This window comes from Podarcis pityusensis, assembly GCF_964106645.2.
Source record: "Podarcis pityusensis genome assembly, chromosome: 7".
NCBI lineage: Eukaryota > Metazoa > Chordata > Lepidosauria > Squamata > Lacertidae > Podarcis > Podarcis pityusensis.
Window position 1 is genome coordinate 45,202,459 of NC_138031.1, and position 26,341 is coordinate 45,228,799.

At 39.7% G+C, this 26,341-nt stretch overlaps 1 protein-coding gene and 2 long non-coding RNA genes across 14 annotated transcripts in view; 1 reads left to right on the plus strand and 2 right to left on the minus strand.

Moving 5' to 3' along the window:
• ZNF521 (zinc finger protein 521) overlaps positions 1-26,341 on the plus strand; it is a 285,724-nt gene that overhangs the window by 129,409 nt on the left and 129,974 nt on the right. For 8 of the 10 annotated variants that reach the window (XM_081014396.1, XM_081014397.1, XM_081014399.1 and 5 more), the window contains one exon: positions 11,216-11,300. In XM_081014396.1, coding sequence (XP_080870522.1) covers positions 11,216-11,300 — 85 coding nt within the window. The remainder of the gene's footprint in view (positions 1-11,215; positions 11,301-26,341) is intronic. The other 2 variants (XM_081014400.1, XM_081014403.1) reach the window with 1 other exon arrangement.
• Positions 1,348-11,205, minus strand: LOC308481776. 2 transcript variants are annotated; one of them, XR_013988885.1, is made up of 4 exons: positions 9,514-11,205; positions 6,953-8,294; positions 1,812-4,679; positions 1,348-1,560 (listed from the first exon to the last, which is right to left on the minus strand). It is a non-coding gene; the product is annotated as an uncharacterized lncRNA (long non-coding RNA). The 2 variants fall into 2 exon arrangements; XR_013988886.1 differs by having other exon boundaries at positions 6,953-8,297.
• Positions 11,254-26,051, minus strand: LOC308481781. Of its 2 annotated transcripts, XR_013988894.1 has the most exons (4): positions 24,718-26,051; positions 24,514-24,581; positions 16,815-16,909; positions 11,254-11,361 (listed from the first exon to the last, which is right to left on the minus strand). It is a non-coding gene; the product is annotated as an uncharacterized lncRNA (long non-coding RNA). The 2 variants fall into 2 exon arrangements; XR_013988893.1 differs by lacking the exon at positions 24,514-24,581.

The window sequence follows — 26,341 nt, forward strand, 5'->3', positions numbered from 1 at the left end:
CCTAGCTGGGACTAAATCTGGGATCTTTTGCATACAAAACAGATGCTCTACCACTGAGCAATGGAGGCTGCAAAAGTGCACTTACTTGTATTTAGCTGAGCACACATAGGTGCAGCACAAGCTTGAGGCATCAAGGGAGTGAGGCCAGTGGCGCAAACTATGCTGGGGCATGGCCAGTTCTCCCTTACTCATGCATACATTGTATGCATAAATAATGTGTGCCTAGTGCCTCTGATTTCACCATAAAAGCCTTGTAAAGAAATGCAGAGTAGGAAAGAGGGCTTCATAGTTGTGGAGAGTGTTTTATCTCACTCAAAATCAAATTAAAATTTTGTTCCCAAGTGGACAATTTATTTTACCAGAGATATAAGACATTTTTGAGAACTGGAAATAAGGGAGAAGAGCTTAATGAAGAAGGCATACCAGGGAATTTCCTGTAAGAAAGTTTGCACTCAGCAGTTGCAGTAGAAATTTGGGACAAAGTTTCTTAAAACAATAGACCCATGTTTTTAAAGAAGCATTTCCATTACAAAGTGGAACCCATGCAAAGTTGTATTGCATGAAAACCATAATAACGCTAAGTAAAGTATCCCCCCCCCCCCCGACTTGCTGCTTGATCTTTGGGCCTTGTGCCAGAAAAGTAGTGCTAAGGAGGGAGCATGCCTTAATGCAGAGCTTCTCAGTCTTTCTGTTCCCATGCAGCCACTTGGGATGACTGAAAACTACTGATACCCACCAGTCACAAAATGGTGGCCGATGGAGGTGAAGTTTGATAGAATTGATTGCCAGTAACAGTTACCCTTGTGCCCAGTCCCAATCCCTTTCTCTATTCTTGCCTCTGGACAGCTCTCTCTTCTAGCCTTGGACCCTGAAAAATAGCTTCTTCTTGCGATCCAGACAGCAAGATAGTTCTTCTTACTAATACAGGGATAGCCAGGACAGTTTCTTTCTAAATCAGAAGTAGCCAATGTAGAGCTTTCCAGATCTTTTTGGACTCAAAGCAGCAGCAGCAGCTGGTAGGGCCTAGACCTGGTGAGGGCGGCCTGTGACCAAGGAGATCCTGTAGGTTAGGCGAAGCTGTTCTCATTTTCTTCCCATCCTCCTCCCTTGCAAAGATGTGGACACAAAAGCATTGCAGTTGTGTAAGTGCTTAGTGCCTAACTCAACTGAAAAGTGTCTAACTTTGGTTTAGGAGGGTTCCCTGCTGTCTCGATTTCTAGTTTGGGTCTATGTCATAATAATAATAATAATAATAATAATAATAATAATAATAATAATAAATTTTATTTATATCCCACCCTCCCCAGCTGAAGCCGGGCTCAGGGTGGCTAACAACAATAAAACAGTACAAAAGTACAGCACAAACAACACTCTAAAATCATTCATTATAAAATTAATTAATAACTATGTCAGAAATAATCCCCACCAAATTCCATGAGGAAGTCCCCTAGATAAGACTGGAGTTTGAATTGGTTGGTGGAAGGTGCCACACAGAACTATTAACAAGGTCCCTCCACTAAACTTTCAGCCCAATGGAAAATGCTTACAGCCCATCACCACCTTACACCACCTTATGTAACCTCGGGTTACATATGCTCCAGGTTACATATGCTTCAAGTTACAGACTCCGCTAACCCTGAAATAGTACCTCGGGTTAAGAACTTTGCTTCAGGATGAGAACAGAAATTGTGCTCCAGCGGCGCGGCAGCAGTAGGAGACCCCATTAGCTAAAGTGGTGCTTTAGGTTAAGAACAGTTTCAAGTTAAGAACGGACCTCCGGAACGAATTAAGTACTTAACCCGAGGTACCACTGTATTTACTTCTATGGCTTTTTGCCAGAATGTGGAGGGATATCAAATAGACCAGATTGTAGGAGACCAGGGTTAAAATCACAACTCCTCTATGAAGCTCCCTAGACCACCTTGGGGCTATTCACTGTCAGTCTGTGTCTCAGGGTTGTGAGGATAAAATGTGGAAGAGGAGAGCCATAAATTCCATGAAAAGAAACCAGTCTCATTTGTTTTAATTGGTTCAACAAAAAATAGCTCGTCAAGGGAAGGTAGCAACATGAACAAGCCAGTTTTCTTGGGTTTGGTGTCTACTCTGCTCTGAAAGAAGCCTTTTTGAATTCAATGGTGCTTACTCTCATGTAAGCGGGGTTAATTTATTAACTGCATTTATGTGACCTCTCATAACAGTTCTCTGGGCTTCTCCCAAAGCAAAGCAAAACAGTTAAAGCTGGATGCACTATCACTATGCATATCTAGGATTAATATATTAGACAAAAGGAAGCTCTTAAATAGGTATGTTTGTTGCTTTGGAAACTGAAGAGTTATTGTCAGGTTAAGGGATAGCTAATGTTAAGGTAGGCATTTAGGTGAGCATGAGGATTAGCCAGAAAATTACATGTTTTAAAAGCTTGGTTTAAACAGTAGGAGAAGCTCCTAGAGAGGCTAATCAGAATTTAATAGAGGAACACCTAGAAAGTTAAGATCTAATGAAAGATAAAGGGCACAGTTCCTCTTAAGTGAGATCATGCCTAGAAATGTTGATTGAATATTTTTACAAAGTTTATTTGAAATCATTGAAAGAGGGTGCAACACACACAGTTTCCCTGGATTTGAAAAAGCTGTGGAGACAATACAAAAGAAAAGATTAATATGCAATATAAGTACTTAACAGCATTAAACTCCTTATAAAAACATCTATTTTGAAGACACACAAGATTTGCAGAATTTAACCGGAAAGGATTAATATTTTCTCTCCCAAGACCGCACTCGGAGGGAAGAAAAAAGGAAAGAATTAAGAATGAGTAGAAGAATCAACGGGTGATAAAGAAATATAGATAAAATTAGTTTTGAACAAAAGCGATAGATGTTCAGGCATCTATTGATTCTCTCTTTTGAACATTCATGTGGAATGTTGGAGGGTATGTTTCTATATTCTCGACTATTTCCTTTATTTCAGTATGATTTGAACTTTTAGTGCCATATCAGTACTGTCAAACCTAAGCGCGGACCTGGACAGATTTTAAATGCAGAGGGCACAATTCGGCATAAAGTTAAGTACTTTAAATACTTCCTAATTAAATGAGAGGGTTAAGCATGTTCTTAGCTCTCTAACGTTGAAATTGATGAGATTCAAAAGTACCTAACCTTTAGCTCAATTGTGCACACATGATTTTACTGAAGTTTTCAAAAAGACTGTTTAATTCCTAATAAGGGTGGCTTCCACATGACCTGTTTATTGAAGGTTCATCCTGATTTCTTTTGCACAAGGTTTCATTGTGCAATCTGAATTTGCCGCTATGCAATTGAATCCCTATTGCAAAATTGCAACAGTCTGGAGGAACACTTTCCAAAAATTTTATCAGGAGATCAGGCCCAAGGATGGGCATGTTCTAGCTGGAGAGTGGTGGCAGTGCTCTGGTGAAGAACGGGCAAACAAGCTGTATGCTGGTGGTCTGGTGGCACAGAGGAAGGAACTGGTTTCCTCCTTCAGCGGAAAGTTCACCAAACCTGAGGAAAAGCTGCAGAACTGGGAGTTCTTATATTAGACCACAGCACTGAATTGGCCTTCTAACATCACCTAACTTTTCAGGTCAGGAATATTATGAGCTGTTTTATGAACTGCTATAATTCAGCATTGGCTACCATCCCCAGTGGTACAAGGAGTTAGCATCACAGTTGTATTTAAGGGGGAGAAAACCTTTATGCAGTTTTCTATATGAATTTGTAGGCATGAGCCACATACCACCGTATTCAGTGAGGAAATCCCATGGGCTGTTAAGGATCTATGCCAATCTCTTACTCGAGCTCCATAATAGTTTATAAGTCTACAATTAATTTTGGAAGGAGAGTTGTAGTCACAGTGTTTGAATTGGGGTTTTTTTATCTAACATACAGAGTAAAGGCAAACTGCATACTTCTTTGGCAAATTTTGAATGAAGGATTGAGATGTGCATCATTAATTAGTAATACTTGTTTATAAGCCTAAACAAAGATATCACACTGTTACACACTTCACACTTCCTCAGATAGTGAGAATTTCCAGGGGCAGTGCTACAGGGTTTAATTTCGTTTGAATGAGAGCACTGGAGACTTATGATATCTTTGCAATATCTGTTCATTTACAAATATACAAGCAGAGCATATTAGAAGCAAACTGACACTCCTTCAGCAGGCAAGAATTCCACTAACCCCATATCTGATTCTCAGAGAGAGTGTTTGCAACCCAGGGGCGATTCACTTTCAGCCAACTCACTGCTCTCTGTTTGATTCTCTCTCAGTTCACTCTGCACACACCTTTCCTTCCCCCTCACACAAATGCCCCTACAGAGACCTGCTGTCAAGCCCCATCTCCTACAGATAAATTGCTCATTCAGGAAAAAAATATCTCATGACCACTAGCTTCTGCTGATGAAACGCCAGCTTAACAGCCCCTGACTGTTGGCAGGCAAGCAGCTTTGCAGAGTGGTCTTCTGGCTTCCACACCAAAGCTAACTTTATTGCTTTTGAAAGATACTGCCTGGGATCTTGATGGCATTGCTTCACCCTATATTGTAGTTTTCATTCTAGCTATATAGTAATCCTGATCAGGGCCTCTGTCCATATGACAGCACAGATTCAGGTTGCTGAAGAGCTTCCTGGTTTTTCTCTACCCATATTTTTCCATGTTGCCTTGAGTAAATATTTCTCCTTGGCAGAGGAATCCAACTCATCCACTGAGTTCCAAGCCGACCATCTACCTTTGTGGCCCTCTACCGACCCAGACCTGATAATGGACTTGATATTAGATCTGAAAACGGGCAAAGCCCCCGGGCCGGATCTAGTCCCTGCTGAGGCTATTGTTGCACAACCGAGGTGGTGGGCTGAAATCCTGGCCAAAGTCTTTGATGCAATTAATTCTACGGGGCTTATCCCTAGGTCATGGAAGGAGGCCGTGATCGTGCCAGTCCATAAAAAGGGTCCCCCTGCTGACCCGGAGAACTATCGGAACATCAGCCTTTTGTCTATCATCGGGAAAATCTATGCAAAATTTTTGCTGTCTAAGCTGTCCCATTGGGCAAACGACTCAAATCTGATTGGCCACGAGCAAGCGGGCTTTAGGAACAATTATTCGACCACTGACCATATGGTAATCATGTATCATCTTGCCAGAAAATATTCTGCCCCGAGTCGGGGGCGCCTATGTGTCGCTTTCATAGACCTAAAGGCCGCCTTCGACAGTATCCCAAGAAACTGTCTATGGAAGAAATTAGAGAGATGGGGCATAGATAGAAGGCTGTTATGGCTTATAACCCAATTACACCATGGGTCGTCGGCTAGAGTGAGACTCACACCGGCGGGAAACCTATCCAACGAGGTCCCAATAAATAGAGGTGTGCGCCAAGGCTGCATTTTGGCCCCACTCCTCTTCAACTTGTTTATTAGCGATATGAAGCTCCTTCTGAATGAGTCTCAAGCCAACATTCATGCCCCCCGCCTAGCTGATTTTCGCTGCCCTCTGCTCCTATATGCCGACGATGCAGCGATCCTTTCCTACTCTAGAGTCGGTTTATGCAGAGCTCTAAAGATTTTTGCGGCTTATTGCAAACTCAACCATCTGACAATTAATCATGGGAAATCTAAAGTCCTGGTCTTTACCAGGTCTCGGAAAACTTACAGCTGGAAGTTAGATGGAGTCCAATTAGAACAGGTTTTCAAATTTAAATACCTGGGAGTCTTTTTTCACTACAACCTAAGCTGGAAGCCACAGATACAGTATTTACTAAACAAAGGGAAAACAATACTTTATACTCTACTCCAATTTTTTTGCGGCCGACGGAGCCTCCCACATCCCTTCTGCATTGAAGGTGTACCATGCAAAAGTGGTTTCCACCCTCTGTTATGCTGCTCCGCTCTGGGCCCCAGGGTCCAATTTAACATCGTTGGGGACATTGCAGAATCAGTTTCTCCGTCGCCTCCTGAAACTCCCCATGTGTGTGAGCAACGCAGCCATACGTCTGGAGTTAAGGATTGCATCATTGGAGACTGTCATCTGGAAGCGAGTCTTTGGTTATTGGCTGTCCAGCTGGCATAGGCTTCCCGACCATTACCTTTTTCAGTGCCTCTGGCGGGACGACTTTGTCAATCCGTGGGTAGGAAAAAATCCATGCCAAACTTCTGAGCATCGGAATTTCCCCAGCGGACTCCTTAAAGATGAACTTACGCTCAGCCAAAAGACTTATTGAGCAAAGATTAGCAGACATTGAAAATCAACACAACCTCGCCGGGGGTGGGGGTGTCTGCTCCCCCAGGTATCACGGAATAACCCCTCCACTTGGCCTTCCATCATACATGTCATCTCTTTCATCTGTACCACACCGACTTGCATTTATTCGTGCAAGGTTCAATGTCCTTCCATCGAACCTGCTGAGCCACAGATTTTCCAAGGGTTTGGTGTCTCCGCTATGCGTGTGTGACGGGAAAACTGTTGATTCTCTCCCACATATAATGTTCAACTGTCCCCTACATAGCATAGCCAGGACTAAATTCCTGGGTCCTGCTTTACTGCGCTTGGTTGGCAGGCCTGCTGAGTCACATGCCGCACTACTTTTGCAGGATACAGATCCTTCTGTAACTCTGCAGGTGGCGAGATTCCTGAATGCGGTTATCTCACACACAAAAACCACCAAAAACAACAACATCAAAAACTAATCGGACAGTTTTGAAGAGAGTGCATGTCGGATCTCGTCTTCAGTTTTCCTTTTTCTGGGATCCGTCCCTTGGAGCTCTCCGGGCCCCAAGCTGTTATCTGGCTCTGCTCAATGTCCCACCCCTGCATCATGGTGTTCACCTTCTGGTGCCGAATATATCGGTCTTTATGCCTCTGTGCTTTTATGTTTGTACATACTTTATGGGCTAATAGCCGTAAATAAATAAATAAATAAATAAATAAATAAACATGTTGCCCTTTAAACCAACATATTTTTCTTAATGTACCTGCCTGATTTCTTTCATCCATGAGATACCTGCCAACCTACACACCCCAAATAATACACATTTCCCAAAGCCGTCACTAAACAAGAACACTCCCTGTACGCTGCTTTGTGATCATGTTTGGTGAAAAGTGGTCTACAAATCTTGGAAGTAAATAAACACTAAAATTTACACTTAATAAAAATATTAATATATATTACCATCATATTTGACCTCTTTCCTTTCTTCAGCATGAGTTAGATAGCACCACTGCGTGGAGAGATTAGCAACAAAATGAAAAGAAAACTACCATAGCAGTAGCCAGCACCCACTTCTTTTAGAGACTGATCCAAGAGGCATTCAAATGAGAAGTGTACTGCTGATTTCAGAAGAAGTCAATCCTTTGCTGCTTTGTTAAAAGAAACAAAATGATGGAAATCAGAATGCTGTGTTTGCTCCTGCAAGGTTTGAATATGACAGCATTTTTGATCATTTAAGAATCTTAAGTTCGTTGACACAAGTCTAGTTAAGTATATTGCTGACTTAATAAAAGTTGATAGTAACATTTGGAATCTAAAAAGAACGAGTGTTTGATCTAGCAGCAGAGACAAAAACAGTTTCTTGTTTTATGATAAAAGAAGATGTCTGTGTTGATCTTCAAGTATGTCAGATCATTCTGAAGAGGCTAGTAAGAGCTGTGTTGTTGTTGTTTTTGTCAAGTGATTTTTCCTTGCTATCATTAAGCTTCAAATAAAGTTGGGGGGGGAGAGCTTTGTACGTTGTGTCATTGTATTCATCCGTCATAATTTCTGTTGACAATTCTCGACATGCACTATGTTTTACTGTTCTAACGAGAGAAAAGACCAGCCATTAAGTTTACGTTTCTTTGTTTTTCAATAAAGTCACATATCAGGAGTAATGCTGGGGTATGCTAATAAGCCATATATAATGTTAGGCACCTGGGAGCAAGAAATATTTTCTAACTAGTTCTAAAGGGAAATAATGTTAAAAAAGGAAGAGTGATTGTTATATACGCAATGTGTGCTGGCCTACGTGTCAGTATCAAAAACATCTTTTAAGGAACTTGGCACAATAAATCTCTCAACCTTGATGGTTGTTATTTAAAAGTCTATTGTAGATGCAATTTTCCTACCTGGCTTGTTCTGTTTTTGAGTCCCAGGTACCTGAAATACATTTTTCCTCATCTTGACATGTCTTATGTAGGGATGATGGTGAAATTTGCTACAAGCAGACCAAGCATCAAACTGATCCATAGTCCACTTTTCCACTCTCTTTGTGAAGTAGGCTTGCTTGTAGTGACTTTCTGCTGATTTCCTGCTTGGAATTAACAAAAAAAAAATTATATGACAACATTTGTTCCGCTAAGATTCAGCTACCATCAGCGGCAACATCTGATCTTACCTGTCCTGCTAAAAGGGTACTGCTGAAATGTGTATTCACATTTACTTCTGTAATTGATTCACTGTTCAAGTGACTATTTTAGCCGTTAACAACCATTAACGTTCATTGTTTTATCGTTAATCCATTTCTCATTTTTTTGTTCTATGTGATTTTGCCAAACTCACAATGAAAGCACAGCCATTGTCTTACGTCTTAATGTGAAAATGTTATATTTATTAATGCAGCAAAAAAATTGGAATTCATCTGTATTTTGTGAGTGTTGAAATGTGAGCCTGATGCATATAGTTTTTATAATAATATTACATTTTTTATTATACCACTATAATAATCTTCCTATCAGTGGTTAATACTTATTAGCTTTTGTCCATGCAAAAATAAAAACTGCATTCTCCCCACCCCCGGCCAAAGTGTGTGGGTTGTGGTGAAAATCATAAGCACACCCTGCAAGCCACGCCTTAAGCGATGTGAACTGGGTTTTTTAGGGTGCATGAGTAGGTAGATGAATCATAAATCCAAATGAACAATAAATGAAATGGGTTACTGATTTTCTTGACAATTTAAGCTGTTAATGTGGTAGCTGGTTGACAAGGAAAAACCCAAAACAATAGTAAGAGGACAGGGCCTTCTCATCTTCACTTGAACAGACAGCAACTTTGAGGCAAGATGCATACTTCAATGGGCTCACTGAGTTTTCAACCAGCCCTGAGATCGTCATAAAGAACGTAAACAATAAGGTTCTTTTTGAAAACCTAAGAACTGGATCAGGAATGGTTAAAAATAGCAAAGTGAGAACTGAAGCGAATTGGTACTGGTGATGAATCTCTTGAATTATAATCTGCACTGGCATCAAGTAATGGACTACATCCCTACAAGTGCCACCTTAAAGAGTAAATAAATGGTCCCCATCCATCGCCAAATTAAACTAAATTAAAGCTGAGTTTATTCTAAGGCACCAGTCTATCTAAAGATATTTCTACCTAAGTATTTGCCACTTGAAGCAAATTATATGAATTATTAAAATAAATTACAGTTGTTGTAAATGAGCAAGTATGCAATTGAAAGATTTAGAAATATGAAGTTAATAGGGTATATATGCTATGGCAAATGAAAGTTGGTGGATCTTGATATTTACTTGCAATTCTCAAGATTTTAGGAGGCCCAGCCGGAAATGTCAGATGTTTGTGTCCCAGGGCTTATAAATGTCCTTCACTGGTAAATGATAGAAATGAGGATGAGATTTAGACATTTACGATGGAAATGAAGATGACATTTAGACATTTATTGAAGGCACTGAGTTAGCTTTGAGATTTACTGGTAAATGTAATTTTCTGAGATTTCCCTTTGGGATTTTTATGGGAATACTATAAATTACTCAGATATTGCACATTTCAGATATTAAGGTTCTAGTTTTATAATCTTTGACTTGAACAGGAATGCGTTGCAGCAACTGTCATAAGCTCTGTGGTTGTTGACATTTACCAGTAATTCTTAAAACTGGACACAAGGTCAGAAGCAATGCCAGATCATGGTTTGGCGCTATGCGAATGAAAGTGGCAGGACTGCACTGATTTAAGATCAACAAGCTATGTCTCTTCAGTTTTAGCTAAATAGGGTAGATTCAGAATACAGGAATTTTGCTGTCAGGTACATAGCTTAAACCAGTGTGGCATAGTGATTTGAGTGTTAGTCTCTGGGACTTAGGAGACCAGAATCCCAGTCCCCACTCAGCCATGGAGCTCACTTTCTATGAAGAATATGCCATTGAATTGCACACATTTATAAAGGTTTCAGCATTTACAGATTACAAAGATGGTTTCTTCCACTCAACCTGTGCCCCAAACAAGCATACGCCCCCTCTTTGGAAAAGATGATGAACTAATATTCAAATGAAACGCACTACAGTAAGAACGCATACATAAAAAGAAGTTACATGTCCCCTGTTAGCTGTTTGACTAGCAGCCATGTAAGGCTGGCAACAGCCACCGGGGGTCCTGACATTTGCTGGTCGGCTGGACATGCATTGTACTAATATAATGTCCTTCAAGGCTCCATCAGTCAGAGCAATCTAAGAGCAGGGTTGTGGATATTTGACACATTTTGTGCATCTTACTGCAGCGTAGGAGCTGTGGTGTTAGAAAATGGTTTGGAGGCTTCCCAGGCGTAAAAAAATTGGCCATATTGAGATCGATCCTAATTCCCCCAGGAGGTATAGAAATCCTAGATAAGAAGCAGAACAAGACACGCATTAACCTGGGCAGTCATGTGACATTGGATGAATATAATTTGCCAAGCCACGTCGCATAACACTGTGCAATGACTGCTTGGTAAGCTGGCCATCTGGATTCGTTCTGCAGAGTATTGAGGAGAAACTTTCTCTGTTTGTCTTGATTTATGATCAAGTGAAGAAATGTGCTATGGGTTCTTTAATATTTGGGGAACCAATCCTTATTACCAGCTGAATGTAAGGGACCACTGGCAACAGAACAACTTCTAAGCATTTAGAAATCTGTAGCATGTCACCTTGACTGAATCTTTTAGATAGAAAAGCCTTTAAGTTGGAAGTTGAAGAAAAAGGTTTGCAAAATTGTATCCACTTCTCTCTTTTTAAATGATGCATAAGTAGACTGCAGTGGATGTGACTTATGTCTAGTGGGTTGTAAGACTAGCAAAACAGGAGAAATGGGGGAGATATAGAAATAGTGTCTGATTCTATACTAATATTTAGTATGTCCACGTTTTTAGCTTGCTGAATTTTTTTTTTTACGTAATTGTTGTGAGAATTCATTTATGTGCATGCTTGCTTAATTAATACTTTCCATTGTTGTTTCCTCTAGAAGAAGACCTATCAGTGCATCAAGTGCCAGATGGTTTTCTACAATGAGTGGGATATCCAGGTTCATGTTGCAAATCACATGATTGGTGAGTGAAGTACTAAATCTTGTTGATGATAGATAGACTCTCCTAGCTGTATTCTCATTGCCTGTAAATTTAAACAGAGTTAAGGAGAAATTAATTGTTCAACCGTCAATGATTTACCCAGGTGTGATAGATATTTTTTTTTAAAAAAAATATATTATTAGGCCTAATAAAGCATTAGCATGTTTTATTTTCTGCAAGGGCTAGTTTAGACTTCTGCAGAGATTCATATACTACTGCCAGTCAAAACACAGGTGATTAACAAATTAAACTTCTAATCATTTTTGCATTATTGAAAACAACTAACAGGAATGGTTAATGAACTGGTTGTTAGCTTTCCACAGAGTTTTAGACAGGTTTTAATTTCAGAAGTTATTATGCTAATGACACTACTGAGTGCTGCTCAAGCACCTTGGTACCAACATCAGAATTTGTGAGTTTTGTCACGAAGAAGCGTAAATAATTCAAATGGCCATAAAACAGGGATATACATAGTATTTAAAAGCTTGAAAACAACCCAGAATGGTTCTCTACAAAATGAAATAATATATTTAATTGAGTCAAAGCTCAAGCACTGTTATTGATAGTATTTAGAGTCTAGAGTCACAATTTCTAATGATAATTTGCTTTTATAATATGGCTGAAGTTAGGAAATACCATATGAAACACTGAGCATTTTCTTTGAATCATCATATTTTGCCATTATTTGCTTATTCCCCTGGGTTATATTTATGTTTTTAATTTGGTTACCATTTAGTAATAACACTAAGCGTTCTGCAAGCCAATTAAATTTATCAAGCACATCTTTTGCCTGCTAATAAAACAATATTGCCTTTTGTTACTGCCTATTTCTAAGAAATTCCTTTGGCAAAGAGCAGACATTAGAATCATTGGCTTTGTACTGCTACAGTATTTGTTTCAATGTTTTAGAAAAATGGGAACTTCTTGCAGAGAGATTCATGTCAGCAGACAACTCTATAAATGCATGTTTATTTATTCAAAACCTATTTCCTTTGAGCTGTTTTACAAAAGTTACTTAATTTCTGGCTTGATGTTCTAAACTATTTTTTACACATGTTCTCATGTAATTTTGTCATACTTATTAAAGGTTGTTGGTTAATTTAATATGCTTCTTCTCCAGCTGTTGTAGTTTAATTAAAAAAACAACAACTTTGGTTTCATCCTAAACATGCTTACTAGAGAGTAAATCATATTGAAGCCAAAGTATCTTAGAAACCTTAGAATCATAGTGTCAATGCATAAAAGTAAAATAAAGTTTTCAGGAGTTAAATGTGAGCTTTAATTTTTTAAAATGAATGTTCTGAAGTCAAAATAGAATTAAGAATGAGTCATATTATGTGTGTATCCATTAAAAAACAATTGCACTGGCAATGTAAGCAAGAGATGGCCAAAGGAATTTAGTGTTTGTGCAAGGAAGTCCAAATGACATGATGATAAAAAAAGTTAATAATAAATAAAGTAGCCAACTCAGTTATACTCAGAATAAACCCACTTAAATGAATGGACCTGTTAGTAATGCTCCTTAATTTCAGTAAGTAGGATGTGTACTGGATATAAACTACCGTAACTTTCAGTTTGCTCCTCTTCAATGTGCCTCCAAGTCAGAGGCTTGAGGTGGCCTATTTCACCTTTGCTAAAATTAGGACCCATTCAGGTTGGCCCAGTGACCCAGTAGCTGGAACCACTGCTGCTGTATTACCAAGAATTTCATTCCTGGATAAGCCCTAGCAGGGTTATGAACACTTCTTATGCAGCATGATTGTCAGGGACAATCCTGTCATGCACAGTGTGTTTTCTTCCCAAAATTCCACACAATGGAAGGCAAGAAGCTTCAGAAAATCCTGCAAAGAAGCAATGCAAACGCACAGAGCTTAACAGAAATGATTTTGTAGATTTTAAAAGAATAAGGAGCAGGATGGAGACGATGAATAATGTAGTAGTGGAGCTGGGCCTATCAGATGTTGTAGCAGCAATGGCTCACTCTCAGCTGATTTTTCCCTTGTTATTGATGGCAAGCTGACCATTCGGTAATTACCTGGGTCTTCTCCCCCATCCCTTTTTGACGATGGGGACAACATTTGCCTACCTTCAGTCTGCAGGGACCTCATCTGTTCTCCAAGAATTCTCAAAGGTTATAGACAGTGGCTCGGGGATTACATCCACAAGTTTCTTTAGCACCCTTAGGTGTAGCTCATCAGGCCCTGGATATTTGATTCATTTAAAGTAGCTGGTTGTTCCCTTACCACTTCATTTCCTATCTTGGGCTGCAGCTCCCTCTTTACATCGTTCATTCTGCTATCACCAGGTTGAGCTGTGCTTTCGTTTTGGCTGAAGACAGAGGCAGAGTAGGTGTTGAGCAGCTCCACCTTCTCACTGTCACCCAATAGCATTTCTCCGTCTTCTCCAGGTAGAGGACCTTCTACTGGTTCTTCTTCCTCTTGCTTCAAACATAGCCAAATAAACCTTTAAAAATTACTTTTAACCTCTCTTACAAGTTTGATATCATTCTGAGCTTTGGCCTTCACGACCTTCTCCCTGCTACTCATGAACAGTGTTAAATTAGTGTCCCATAGTTGCTTGCATGCAGCAGCAGCAGGCTGTAGCACAGAATTAAAAGCATTAGTTTGGTACACGTGGCTGGTACTGGATTTGGGAGTGCATAAAGTATAATCAGTTTAGCTCAAAAAGACTAGGAAACATTGTTCTGTGGCATTGCTTCCTGAAATGCACCAGAACAATAAGGAGCAGAAGTCATTTTGCCAGTCGTTGCGCTTATACATAGTTATTTTGGGGGGATGATTTAGAAAACTTCAACTGGAATGAAAATAGTACCAATTTATAGCTGAAAATAGTTAGAACTTATAGTTGAAAATAGTTTGTTGGGAGCTGCAAAAAGAATCATAAGCACACAGAGACAACTCTTCCCATTTTTTCAGCTGGATCTCAATGTTTGGTTATTTTTAATGAGGTATTCAGCAAGCAACAGATAAAGAACATTTGACAATGATAAGTTTGTCACTTCTTTGTGTGGGCAAGGGATTATTCTGGAATGTCAGACAGGCTCCTAGAGTATGTTTACTTGCCACCCACTTTACACCTGCCTGTAATCATTTGGTAGAGAACAAGGATGTTTTCTTCTATAGCAGGTAAAGCTAGACCAGGCCAGATTGAAATGTGACTTGATAGAGGGTAAATAACAATTGAGTGAACATTGGAAGTTGCTTCTGTTGTTACAAATTGTTTTCATGGGAGTCACTCTCATTGTAACTTCAGGAAAATTTGTGCCTATGTGCTAGAAATTGGTGTGCTAAGGCACTTTTAGGATTCTTGCCATAGCCAGATGTGATGAGTAGACATAGTTAAAATGTTTTTCCAGCAGTAGGATTTTCATTGCAAGAGTAAGTTGTGAAAACAAAAAATGCTAATGTTGAAAGTGGCCCCACATACCTTATAGTCTTAAAAGTTTGATAACATAGAATGGAAAAAAGGTGCTTTCCCCTGGCTGATTGTCATGCATGATATTGCTTCATGCCATAACCATAGTGACACAGATTTATGTGGGCTTGCTATAAAAACATTCCAGAAAGCAGGGTGGGGGAGATTCTATCACACAAAGCATTGTGTGATTTGCAGAACATGCTTTGATAATCTGTATTTACTGTAAGTAATGCTGGATGTCAGTGTTTGAGATGCATCCCTGATTAAAAACACTCATATTGCATCTTGAGTAAGAAGGATGTGGAAGAATTAACAACCTGTAATAGTTCTATTTTGGAGAGTGTATGAAAACCTGAATACAGGAAAATGAGTTTTTAGTGATTTTATATGCTGGGACTCATTCCACATGGTACTATCTATCTATCTGTTTGTTTGTTTGTTTGTTTGCTCTCTGCCACCATTACCTTTCCACCCCCACCACTGGCTCTTCTTTCCTTACATTATTTTACATTTCTGGGACGTTACCAAGATTACACTAGAATTAAAAGAGTGCTGCCAACAGGTCTATCACTAAACATTAACTAATGAAAAAGAGGGATATATGTGATTTAATATGTATGACACTCAATACTGTCATATTAATATAGGTAAATGAAAACACAACGGGCAAGTCCATATATTGTTTATGGGATCAGCAGGGTCTATAAATGTTATTTTAGCACACTGGTAATAGAGTTTATATCAACAAACGAGAAAGAAAAAGCCAATGGGTTGCATCCAATGTTGCCATTCTGCTTCCTTAGTGGAACTTCCCCCTCCTCTCCTCACCCCTGCAGAATGTCCTGCAGCCCTCTGGAGGTGCATTGAGGATGCATGGTGAGAAGAAATGGAAGGGGGAACCCAAAGTGTCTGGTTAAAAAATTGCCGTCCTAATTACTTAGTGAGCTGCTGACATGTCACACCCATGTAGAGTTGAGAGTTTCTAGACTTCTGGCTTCAGTCTGGTTTTTTTGTTTGTTTGTTAATCTTTCCACTAGTTCTCTAAACTATGCTTTTGTAATGTGGTTTGTATCATCTCCTTCAAGGACCTCAGATCAGAGGCTTTGCCTGACAACCACCTTCTAGGCTGCCTGATGCTAAGTCCAAAGAGCTTTTTTTCAGATAAGCAGAGTTTTGAACCTGGGTCTCCCACATCCAGAATATGTGATCTAGTCACTCTGTTACACTGACTCTTAAGTACAACATATTAATGAGCATTCTATTTAGTCATGGCAAAGTAACCTGTCAGCACAAATGGTCTACAGGGTAGATGGGGAATGTGAGCTTATCGCTTAAGAGGGGTGCAGAGTGGTTGAGAACACCGACTTTAATATAATTTAGAACAAACCAGGTAGAAGAACCTTCTGGAGAACTTTTCAAAAAAGACTGTTATAATGCAGACCTCGCACCAGCTGTCTTACAGGGTGGGCACTGGTTGAGGGCACCCAGGGCTCAGAAGACTCCTCATCATCAGAACCTGCCTATAACGCCATTTACCACTGTCCCCTCGTATTGGCAGTGGGTGGGCAGCAGTACAGATTGACAGGACCCAAGTTCAGGTCCATCTGCAATGGCCACCTGCTGTTTTAAGTTACCCGAACTGTAATGCTTCAGCCCAAAGATATATGAAATCAACAGTGTTGATACTTCTTTCGAAATCAGAAGTGATATAAATAAGAAGAGAGTTAGTGCGATTCAGTTGTTAGAGTGTCAGAGTAGGACCTGGAAGACCCAGGTTTCAAGTCCCTACTCGGCCGTGAAGCTCACTGTGTGACCCTGGGCCAGTCACGGAGACTCAGTCTAACATACTTCACAGGGTTGTTGTGGGAATTAAACAAGATGAGGGAGAACCATGTGTGCCACCCTGAGCTCACTGGAGAAAAAGGGGGGGGGGTATAAATGCAATCAATCAATCAATCAATCAATTATATACATTGTAAATGAATTACGTGTCTTTGCATTTTGGATAAATGAAGGTGGTGAACAGCCTTCACATCTAGGGGGCCAAGATTGGCTTACATTTAAAATGGCACCTCTGTCCACCAGCTGTTAAAATGCTCCCTGGAGGCCCAGCAGTGATTTTGCTGCTACTGAAGTGTCAATGGCAGCAGAAGCTAAAAAATAAAAAATGAACTGCAACAGCATTGTAGTATTCAGGTTGCCTGTGTTGGGCAGCACCATGTCAAAGGCCCTGCATAACAGTATTATCTAAAAGGAAGAAACAGCACATTCTGCATTGTGCCATAATATATAGAATAGTGCAATGGCATAACAAAAATGCAGAGGCATAACAAACCTTTCAGATTCCCTTTTCTTTTTGGTTTAACTTTTGATCTTCCTCTACTTCACTGCTACTCATGAATGCAACTTGTTCTCCTAAGGGTGTGCAGTTCCCACATGGGCAAAAAAAAAAAAAAAAAAAAAAAAAAAAAAGGAGACTTACATACCAGGGAACAAACAAAATGTTTCCCTTTTCAAGCTCAGAGAAATAAGCGAAGACAGCATGGCTGCCTTGAGGACACTTATTTTGGAATGTTAGGTTATAAGGATAAAAAGGTTTTATAAACAATAAGTGCAAAGAAGGAAATAGTGTCATAGAGGAATGGAAGAATTGGAACCAGGAGAGAATGCAAATAATGCTAATTTCCAACATTCAGGAGATAAATAGCCAACTTATCAAACGATCACTGGAGAAATTGTTCAGGAAAGGGCTGAGAATCATGGTGAAGGTGTTCATGGAAAAACATGAATGCCTTCCTCAGTTTGGGCTCTTACCAAGGAGCCAAAACAAGGAAGCACAGGCTCTAAGCGACTGGAGGCCCATAGTTCAAATCCATCTCAGTCCTGTACTCATTGGGTGGCCTTAGGCAACATATTTCCGTCAGCCTCTGCACCTCTCCCTACTGTCTGTAACATGGGGTTATAATGCTGCCCTTCTGTAAAGATTTAATTTAACGTTTACTGTGATAATGTATGGGAAATCCTTTGAGAACTTGGGAGAAAGTGCTATGTACAAATAAAAAATCTACAAAAGCTGTAGCATTTGGATTTTAATGTGGAGTCAGTGCTGCTTAATCACTTTAAATCCAAGTGCATTATCTTCCCAGCATACTGTGAACTGCTTTATTCTTTCAAAGAAGATAGGCAATATTTTTTGTTGGCAAAAATGTGGCTGGTGGAAGAATTATTTGGGGGTGTGTGTATTTTTATTTAAAATATTTAGCCCACTCTATTCAAGATGATGTATAATAAACAGTTTAAAACCATCACAAGCGTTTAATAAATGCAATCATACAATAAAGCAAGATAACATAAAACAGATTATTAGAGCAACAGCCTCTAAGACACAGCCAACTACATCTTAGTACCCCGTCTAAGTAAATCCAGCCCGCGGACGGTCCGGGAATCGGCGTGTTTTTACATGAGTAGAATGTGTGTTTTTATTTAAAATGCATCTCTGGGTTATTTGTGGGGCATAGGAATTTGTTCTCCCCCCCCAAAAAAAAATAGTCCCCCCCCCCAAGGTCTGAGGGACATTGGACTGACCCACTGCTGAAAAAGTTTGCTGACCCCAGGGCAGAAGTGTTTATTTTTTAACTGATTTTTTTAATTGGAGAAAGGTAGATCAGTGACTTTTACTTTATGTCCGCCCCCCCCCCCCCGCAACTTCCCTCTTACGCCCTCTGTCCTTACTACGCTGAGATGAAATGGATGAGAATCAAACCCCTACCTTTTTAACGCAGTGAAAGGAATCTTTCTATATAAAGTTATGAGACCCAACAATTGAAGTGCAACTTTGTAAGTGCTCAGAATAAAGCCCTATTAAGCATCAGATAATGCAAAGTGATATTGCCAGGAACTATTTTGTGAAGGCTTAATTTTTTTCAGTCTGATAATTTTTGACCAATAATTGCCAACTGCCAATTATCCTTTTTTAGTCAGAAGGAAAGCTCCAGCACCATGGAGGCTGGCATTGTAGCCAGCGCATGAATCTCCAAAGAGCCACAGACAACTGTTTCATAAAATGCAGGCAGCAAAATTGCAAGCCGCTGGCTGTGCACAACAGAGAAGCACATTTACAACTGAGGGCTGATCAGACTGACAAAGGGAATGATAAAAGGGGATGGGGAAGTCACAGACTTTGAGATTCTCTGCTGCTTGTATTGACTATCAAAACCAACCTATGGTCCTGTAGCAATAAAAATTATGAAGAGAAAGTTTGGGTGATGAGATACGCTGAGCTTTTTTTATAACTTTATCCCATCCCTTCCCTTTGTGTAAGTAATTTGTGTGTGTCTATATTTATATCAGTAGATATAAAACAGTTGCATTAATAGCATGTTCACTTGGCCATCAATATTTTTTCAATGTAATCATTGTTTGTTTTAAGTTGTAAGCAAAAATCTGAACATCATTTTATACCAATTTATCAGTAGCAGCTGGCAAGGTGGAGCAGTAACACGCCCCTGACCTCCAATTGGTTGTGTTGTTGCTGCTGCTTACCAGTAGGTAGAAGGGCAAGGGCAAGAGGGTGAGACGAGGTCTAAATCTAGCACTGGATTGGGTCTGCTGGTGCATTTGCACCATACTGACCTTGCTTCCTCCTCTGCCCTCCTTTTCTATCTCCTGGTAAGTAGCAGCGACAGAGTTTGCCAGAGGTCAGGTGAGTACCATCACTCTGCCATGCCACTGTAGATTAAGTAGCTAGAGCGCTTTCAGATACGGTGGGAGCTACAGCCTGTTTGGCAGCAAATACTTAATGTTTTTAAGAAATAAAATAAGTTTTGCAAAAGGAAGCAGTGTATCACTCAAGATCCACTAGTGATGCCAATAGGGACCTTCCTGGTTACTCATTGGCTGAGCTCAGACATATCAGGAAAGCATTGCTTCCCATTACAAGAACAACCATATATGAGACTCAGGGTCTCATACTCCTGCTTCATGTGTGTCAAGAAGAGACTGAAAGCTTTAGCCAGCACTTTAGACCTAAATGTAATTACTCATGATGCCCAAACTCAAGGAACTGTGGTCTATCAAACTGTGGAATATCAAACCATATATTTTCCCAAGCCATAATTTAAGCAAAACACAGCTCCCTGAGTTTCAGTGTAGTAGGGACCTGTGGTTAATTTGAAATTGAGAGCAGAAATTTTGAGCTCATGTACGTTAATGAAGGAGTCAGGGAACAGCATGAACTTGAACTTATAAGGGGAAACCATGGTGGGTTAACCATGGTTTCTTTTTATTCCTGAACTGTGCCAATGTCTGCACCGTGGCTCAAGACACTGCCAATATAAAAATACTATAATCTGGGTTCTCTACTGTCTTGCATTCAATAGACATATGACACAGCAAAATAACTTTTGACACCTATTGGATAAACCAGTTGAATAAAAATACAATATAACGATGCAAGTATAACATCTAGGATCCCAAGAGCAAATTTTTCATTAGCTATTAATGTGTCTCACAAATGAGAACATATACACAAATATGCTTATGATTTTGTCTCCTTATCTACTCATCGGTCCGTGTGTGAATATCATTAACCATGGATAAACTTAAAGCTGAAACCAGCTCCTTGACCCAGTGTATCTCTTTGAAAAACCAAGTCCAAAGTTCTCCCACTGCAGTTCATCACTTCTCTTTCCTGGCCCTATATAGTTTGTTTTGCTCAATTATAGGTTTGTCCTGGCCTATTTTCGGGCAATGTCCCAAAAGAATGCATGAAAAATCCAAATGTAAAATTTAAGCACCTTGTAGTTATTCTTACCATTAAATATTCATTTTTCAAAGCATTTCCCCTAAAACGTGCATTTTATACATTGCTTTATACAAAATATATCTTTTGGGGTGCACTGCATCCAGGGAAATGAATAATCCTACTGACAATTGCATTCTGATTCAGGTCAGTCTGCTCTGAAAAGCAGACTGAACAGATTCCTCCCACATCCTTAAATGTACGTTATATTTACTCCCCCTGCCTCCCCCGCCCTCAAACATCTCACATTGCTGAATTGCTTCTGCTGTTTTCTTTCATGAAAGGGATTAGTCAAACATAAAATTCAATTATCACACTTTTTAAAAAATATGTATTTGATTTGTTTCCTTTCCTTCACATTTCTAACACACTCCATGTTTAACAGAAATGGCATGCTTTTTCACAAGGCAAATAAAAGCGCTCATTTTTGCAGCCGCGCATGGTGTCACTCACTGGAGGGATTCCATGCCTGCTAGAAGAGAGAGAGAGAGAGAGAGAGAGAATCTGGATCTTTGCATGGTTAGGCTGAGGGGCCTGATGGACGGTCAAACCCAATGAGTATGTGCTTACCCATCATGCCCTTGCCTGTTTAGCTATAAAGCAGGGTAGACTAAAATAAATACCAGGGAGAGGAGTGAAACACACACACCCTACTCTCCCTTTAATCTGCCACCTTCTCCTGCTTTGAGCTGTTTCTCCCAGCCTGGGCTCTGAATCCGAGAGTGACCTGGCAAATATAAAACAAGATATGCTCCCCTATCCCGTGAGGTCCTTTTTAGTATAGAATGGTAACCCACCAAGCCCACTTTATAGCTGAAAACATGCGTTTAAAAAACATGAACACATATTGTCAGGTCCTGAAGAGCAAGGCAAAATGGTAACTCAGAAAAGCAAGGTGAGGTCAGTTGCTGAAGGTTTGGACAGGTAAAGCAGGTGTGAAAAAAAGGAATGGGAAGCAGGACCTGTGGGATGGAAAAGCTTGCAGGGTGTGGAAGCAGAATGAGGGAAAAGTGCTTTCTTTCATAGAGGAAAAGCTTGTTACAGGAAGAACTAGCATGCAAGAGACTTAGGCTGGTCCATCCATCCCCACTTGGGTCTGTCCTATGACATCAGGAAGAATGAATTTTTAGGATGAAGAAATCATCCTAAGAGTTGCAGACTTCCCTTTCTGGACAGAGAGCTAGGAGACTAGGGGGTAACTTCCCCTTTCCACCTGGAGTCATTTTTTTAACCTCAGTACACCAGCATACAGGTATATGTTTCTCCAGTTCGGTGCAGACAAGGTTTTCCCTAACCCTTCAGGTTAGATTGAATGGGGGGCGGGGAGCTGTGTTGAGTGAGCTAGACTCACTTAGGTCCAGCTTAGTCTTCATCTGTGGTCTCTAAGTGCCTGTAACAAATTCCTATCTGCCTTTACTCTCTATTTTTATTCAGTGTGTCTTAGCTCCCAAATAATATAACTTGCAGAATTTAAAACAAAACAAAACACGTGTGTGTATACATTCAAATTTGTTAGATTCTGTGCCAAGGAAAAAGGATTGTTTTATACCAGCCAGTTATGTACACTTTTACATATACTGGATGATGCCCACTTATAAATTGACTATGGTACAAAGTGGTAAAATGGATACTGTACCTATTAAATGAATAGAGTTTGAGGTAAAAGAGTAGAAACTCTATATATTGCTTTTAACACAGGAAAGTTACTTATGTGTTGCATTTTTATACAAATTGTTTGCGTAACGTTTCCAAAAATGTAATAGTAACATTAGGGATATAGGTATAAAATCCACAATTCAAGATTGGGTTTTAAATTAGGTTCATTTTTGGTTTATTTCATGAGAAGAAGCTGAGGAGAAAAGAAGATGAAATCTGCTTTGTTTAATACTAACAGAAAGCTACCCTCATGTGGGCAATGCTGGCGTATTTGAAAAGCTCATAAAGGGTTTCTACATGGACCATACAAAAGGGATACTTTCTCTTTAATAGCCATCTGTACAGGAGAGATGAGAAGAGGGCCAGGTCATCTCTCCTCAGCTGTCATGATATTAACGTAGGTAATGGAGCAAGCTCTCTGTTCTGCTGGGTGTTGTTTTTCATAGATGTTCATCGATTTACAGATAATTCTATTTATTTCTTATAGTTGGTCCAAGCAAACCAGGCAGAATAACAAACACCAAAGCCTTTTGAATGACTTTATCTTTGTTGATTTGCAATGTAACTTTTGTCTAAAAAATGGTGTTACACCTACTGTGCAGATGGCTGCATGATTTGTAAACCAGCCAAAACATTTAAACAAATGTGTGATCTGGGGATAGATTAAATAAAGGATAAAATGGAATGTGGACCACAAATTCTAATAATCAGATGATTCTAAGTTCTGTGTAGTGTGGAGAGACAGTTGCACTGATAGCAAGGAACGCTTGCCAATGACAGCAAGGTGCCGAACAGATCACAGGATGGAGCCTGTGGCCTAGTAGGCCTCAGTTTGCGAGCTGCACATTTGCTGTACAGCTGGCAGCTCTGTGTGGGGACATCAGATAAAACTCACGTAAAATGAAGTGTTACTGCCTAGTATGAATTCGTGCAAAGAGGGAATTTGCAGACTGTAACTGAAAAGCAGATTCAGAGTACCAATGAAGCAGACAGTAAATATGAATAGGTTTTAATTATCTGCACAATTTAACCAAAAATAATTGCAAAATGAGCTCAAAAAGGGCAAGCACCATTTTTTTTTTGGTACACTCTGCATTTTAAAATCTTTTGCCACCCTGAAAGCTCTATTTTCTTACTGCCTACTGCAGGAGAACTCTTGCATGTACTTTGATTATTAAAATGTCTTTTCCACCTTTGCAACTGATCCAGGGATCTAAGGCATTATTTTGTAAAAAAAATTGTTGTTTATAGACAGCTTTGATTTCACCTGAAATCTTGATGCTAGTGGAATAAAAAAAGCTGAAAACAAACGATTTTCTCTTTATACATTTTTCTCGATTTTCTTTTAGTTAATACAGATCATTTGTGAATCTAACCTATTTATCATTGATGCTTCCAGAGATATGTGTCAATAAATCCTCATGTCTGCTTCATATGCACAAATATAAAGTGCCTATGAAACTAATAAAAATACATATATCATTCCTTTATCTACCAATAAAATGAAAATCCATTTATAAGCACCCCAAACATTTGTAGGGTAGTATCTGACTAAGTCATACTCAGATATGTTGAAATCAGTAGATTCAGCTAGTCATGATTAATTTAAGTCCATTGAATTAAGTGTCTCTACACTAGTACAACTTAGCAGGATACCACCCTTAAGATGTAAAAAACCACATTTTTATACATGGCTAAAATTACCACATATTAAAAAGACTGCTATGGTTGTTTGTTTTTTGAATACATAAAAACTGCAACCCCTGTTTAAAAAGAAACAATAAAGAAATTCCCACATATTATTAATTATGGGCATTTTAAGGATACCCTCCAAATCCACTAACTCCAGAAGCCCGTTTAAAATCAGAGGGTAGTAAATTGTTTGTGGATCTTTGTCATTAGGAGTCAATTACCATTTTCAAATGACTGTTTCATTTGTACTTTTATATACACTTGATTCAATCTGTTGTACAAGTACAAATTCCATTTTCTATTTTTAAATGTTTAGCTAACTGAAATAACTAACTACTGTAAATGAGTAGTCTAAGGGAAGTTGCACCTGTAGTACAAGAATCTCTTAAGTTACAATAAACAGGGTTCTGTGTGGTGACATAGTTATTACAAGACATTCAAGGGTACTGAGTCAGCTTTCCTCTTTGTTCCTTCCTTCCTGCAAGTTGTTTACACTACAGGTTCCCAGGACATATTTTTGCAGGGTCCTTTTGAAAATTAATTATGCAGAATGTATATTTTAGAAAATGCAAACAAATTCTCTTTCAAGGCAAAAAAAATTAAACCTGCCTTAATATTTGTGTTGCAGGTAAATTTTAAATTGCTTCTTGTTGTTCCTGAGGTCCAGTAAATGCTTTCTATGGAAGAAAAACAGGGCAGAGAGGGAGAGGGAGCGCGTGTTCAACTTCAGCTGCTCATATTGCTGCATTTGGTTAGCTAACGGGGTTTCGTAGGTCACCTTTAGAATTTTATGCCTATGACAGCAGTAGCTACCTGCCAAGATTGTGAGGCATCTCACAGCTCTCAGGATGGAGCTTGTGGCCTGGTAGGCCGCAGTTGGAGGGGTACACATTTGCTGTACAGCTGGCGGCACTGTATGGGGCAGCAGTGTGGGCTGTTAGGGAGCTGGAAAGGAGACAAGCATGAAATTTCTTCTAACCCCAACTCTGTTTTTCTATACTGTTGGCTGCTTCTCAGTTCCTTGACAAAAAAACCAATCAGGCACCCTTTAATCCGCCTGTGATTACCAGTGGTATAAAAAGAGAAGCATAATGAGGAAAAATGCCTCGTTTTGTTGCCTTCAAAAGCCAACAAATTGGAGTTAACTTGACAGGAAGTGGCTTAATAATTAGATTATTTATTTATTCCTGACACATATCCCCCTGTTACTAGTCTCAGGAGACCCTGTAGATGGTACGATTTTCAAGCTGCCATTACTTCGCTGTCTTCTGTGAACAAAGAAGCTACTGTCTATCAGTCAATTAAATGCACTCTTTAAGCAGAGGCTGAGAAGTCCTCAATGGATAGAGCCCTGGGACATTGTGGCTGATGATTCCTTTCTCTGTACTGTACATCACACTCTCAACTACAGTCCCCACAGAGATGGAATAAAGTCATGCATTAAAATATCACTTGTTGATTTGTTTGCTAATGAAGAGCCATTGAAATGTTTGTGTATTTCTGTGGCAAAACTGTTGATAAAAGGACTACTTGCTTGCATATCTTACTTTGTCTTTAGGAAGCACTTATTTAAGGTTTGCTAAAATTAAGATCAACAAATTAAGGGGGGAAACCCAGAGAGACACGGATAATGTGGGTTTACTTGTTACGCACGCCAAAGTAAATAGCACCAAGGACTGCAAGGGAGGGAAAAGGAGGATAATAGCACTTCAGGTCTCTGTGTTACAGCCCTCTGTATTAGTCAAGGTGCAACTCTTTCCATAGCCACCCCAAATATTTTCTGCTGGTACAGCGAGTGCACAGTTACTATTAGGACTAAAACAGATAATGACCCATAAGTTTAAGGATCCTGGTTTTTTCTCTCTCTTTTACTTTGTATCTATAGTTACTTTGGGGCAGCTACTGCGGGTGCGGGGAGGCACTCTGGAATTGATCGGAACAGTAGAACTCGGGGAGAAAGGATTAATGCTACACCCAGAGCTGTTTCCTAGGCCTACCCTCCCCATAGCTGCTCAGAATCCCTGGCACTCCTTCTATTGTACCTTTTCTTTGCAGGGCTCATATCAGATCTAGAAAATTGTGTGTGAATATAATATAGATTCCTCTTGCCGTGCCATTGCTCTGATCAAAACATTAATTTCCCTGAAGGTAGCTTAATGGTTTCAAAAAGAAACTTGGGATATTGAATCCCAGATCTCGTGCATCAAGCCTATTTTGGCCCAGAAAATACATGGTTATACAGTATATAAATGAAGATATGACATAGAAAGAGTCTAGGTGGATTAGGCCAACGGCCCCTCATGGTCCAGCATCCTGTGGCTAAACAGATGCCCTTGGGAAACTCAAAAGCAAGATCTGAGTGCAGTAGCATTCTCTGCAATTGTGATTTTGAGCAAGTGCTATTCAATGGCATGCTGTCTCCAACAACAGAATATGT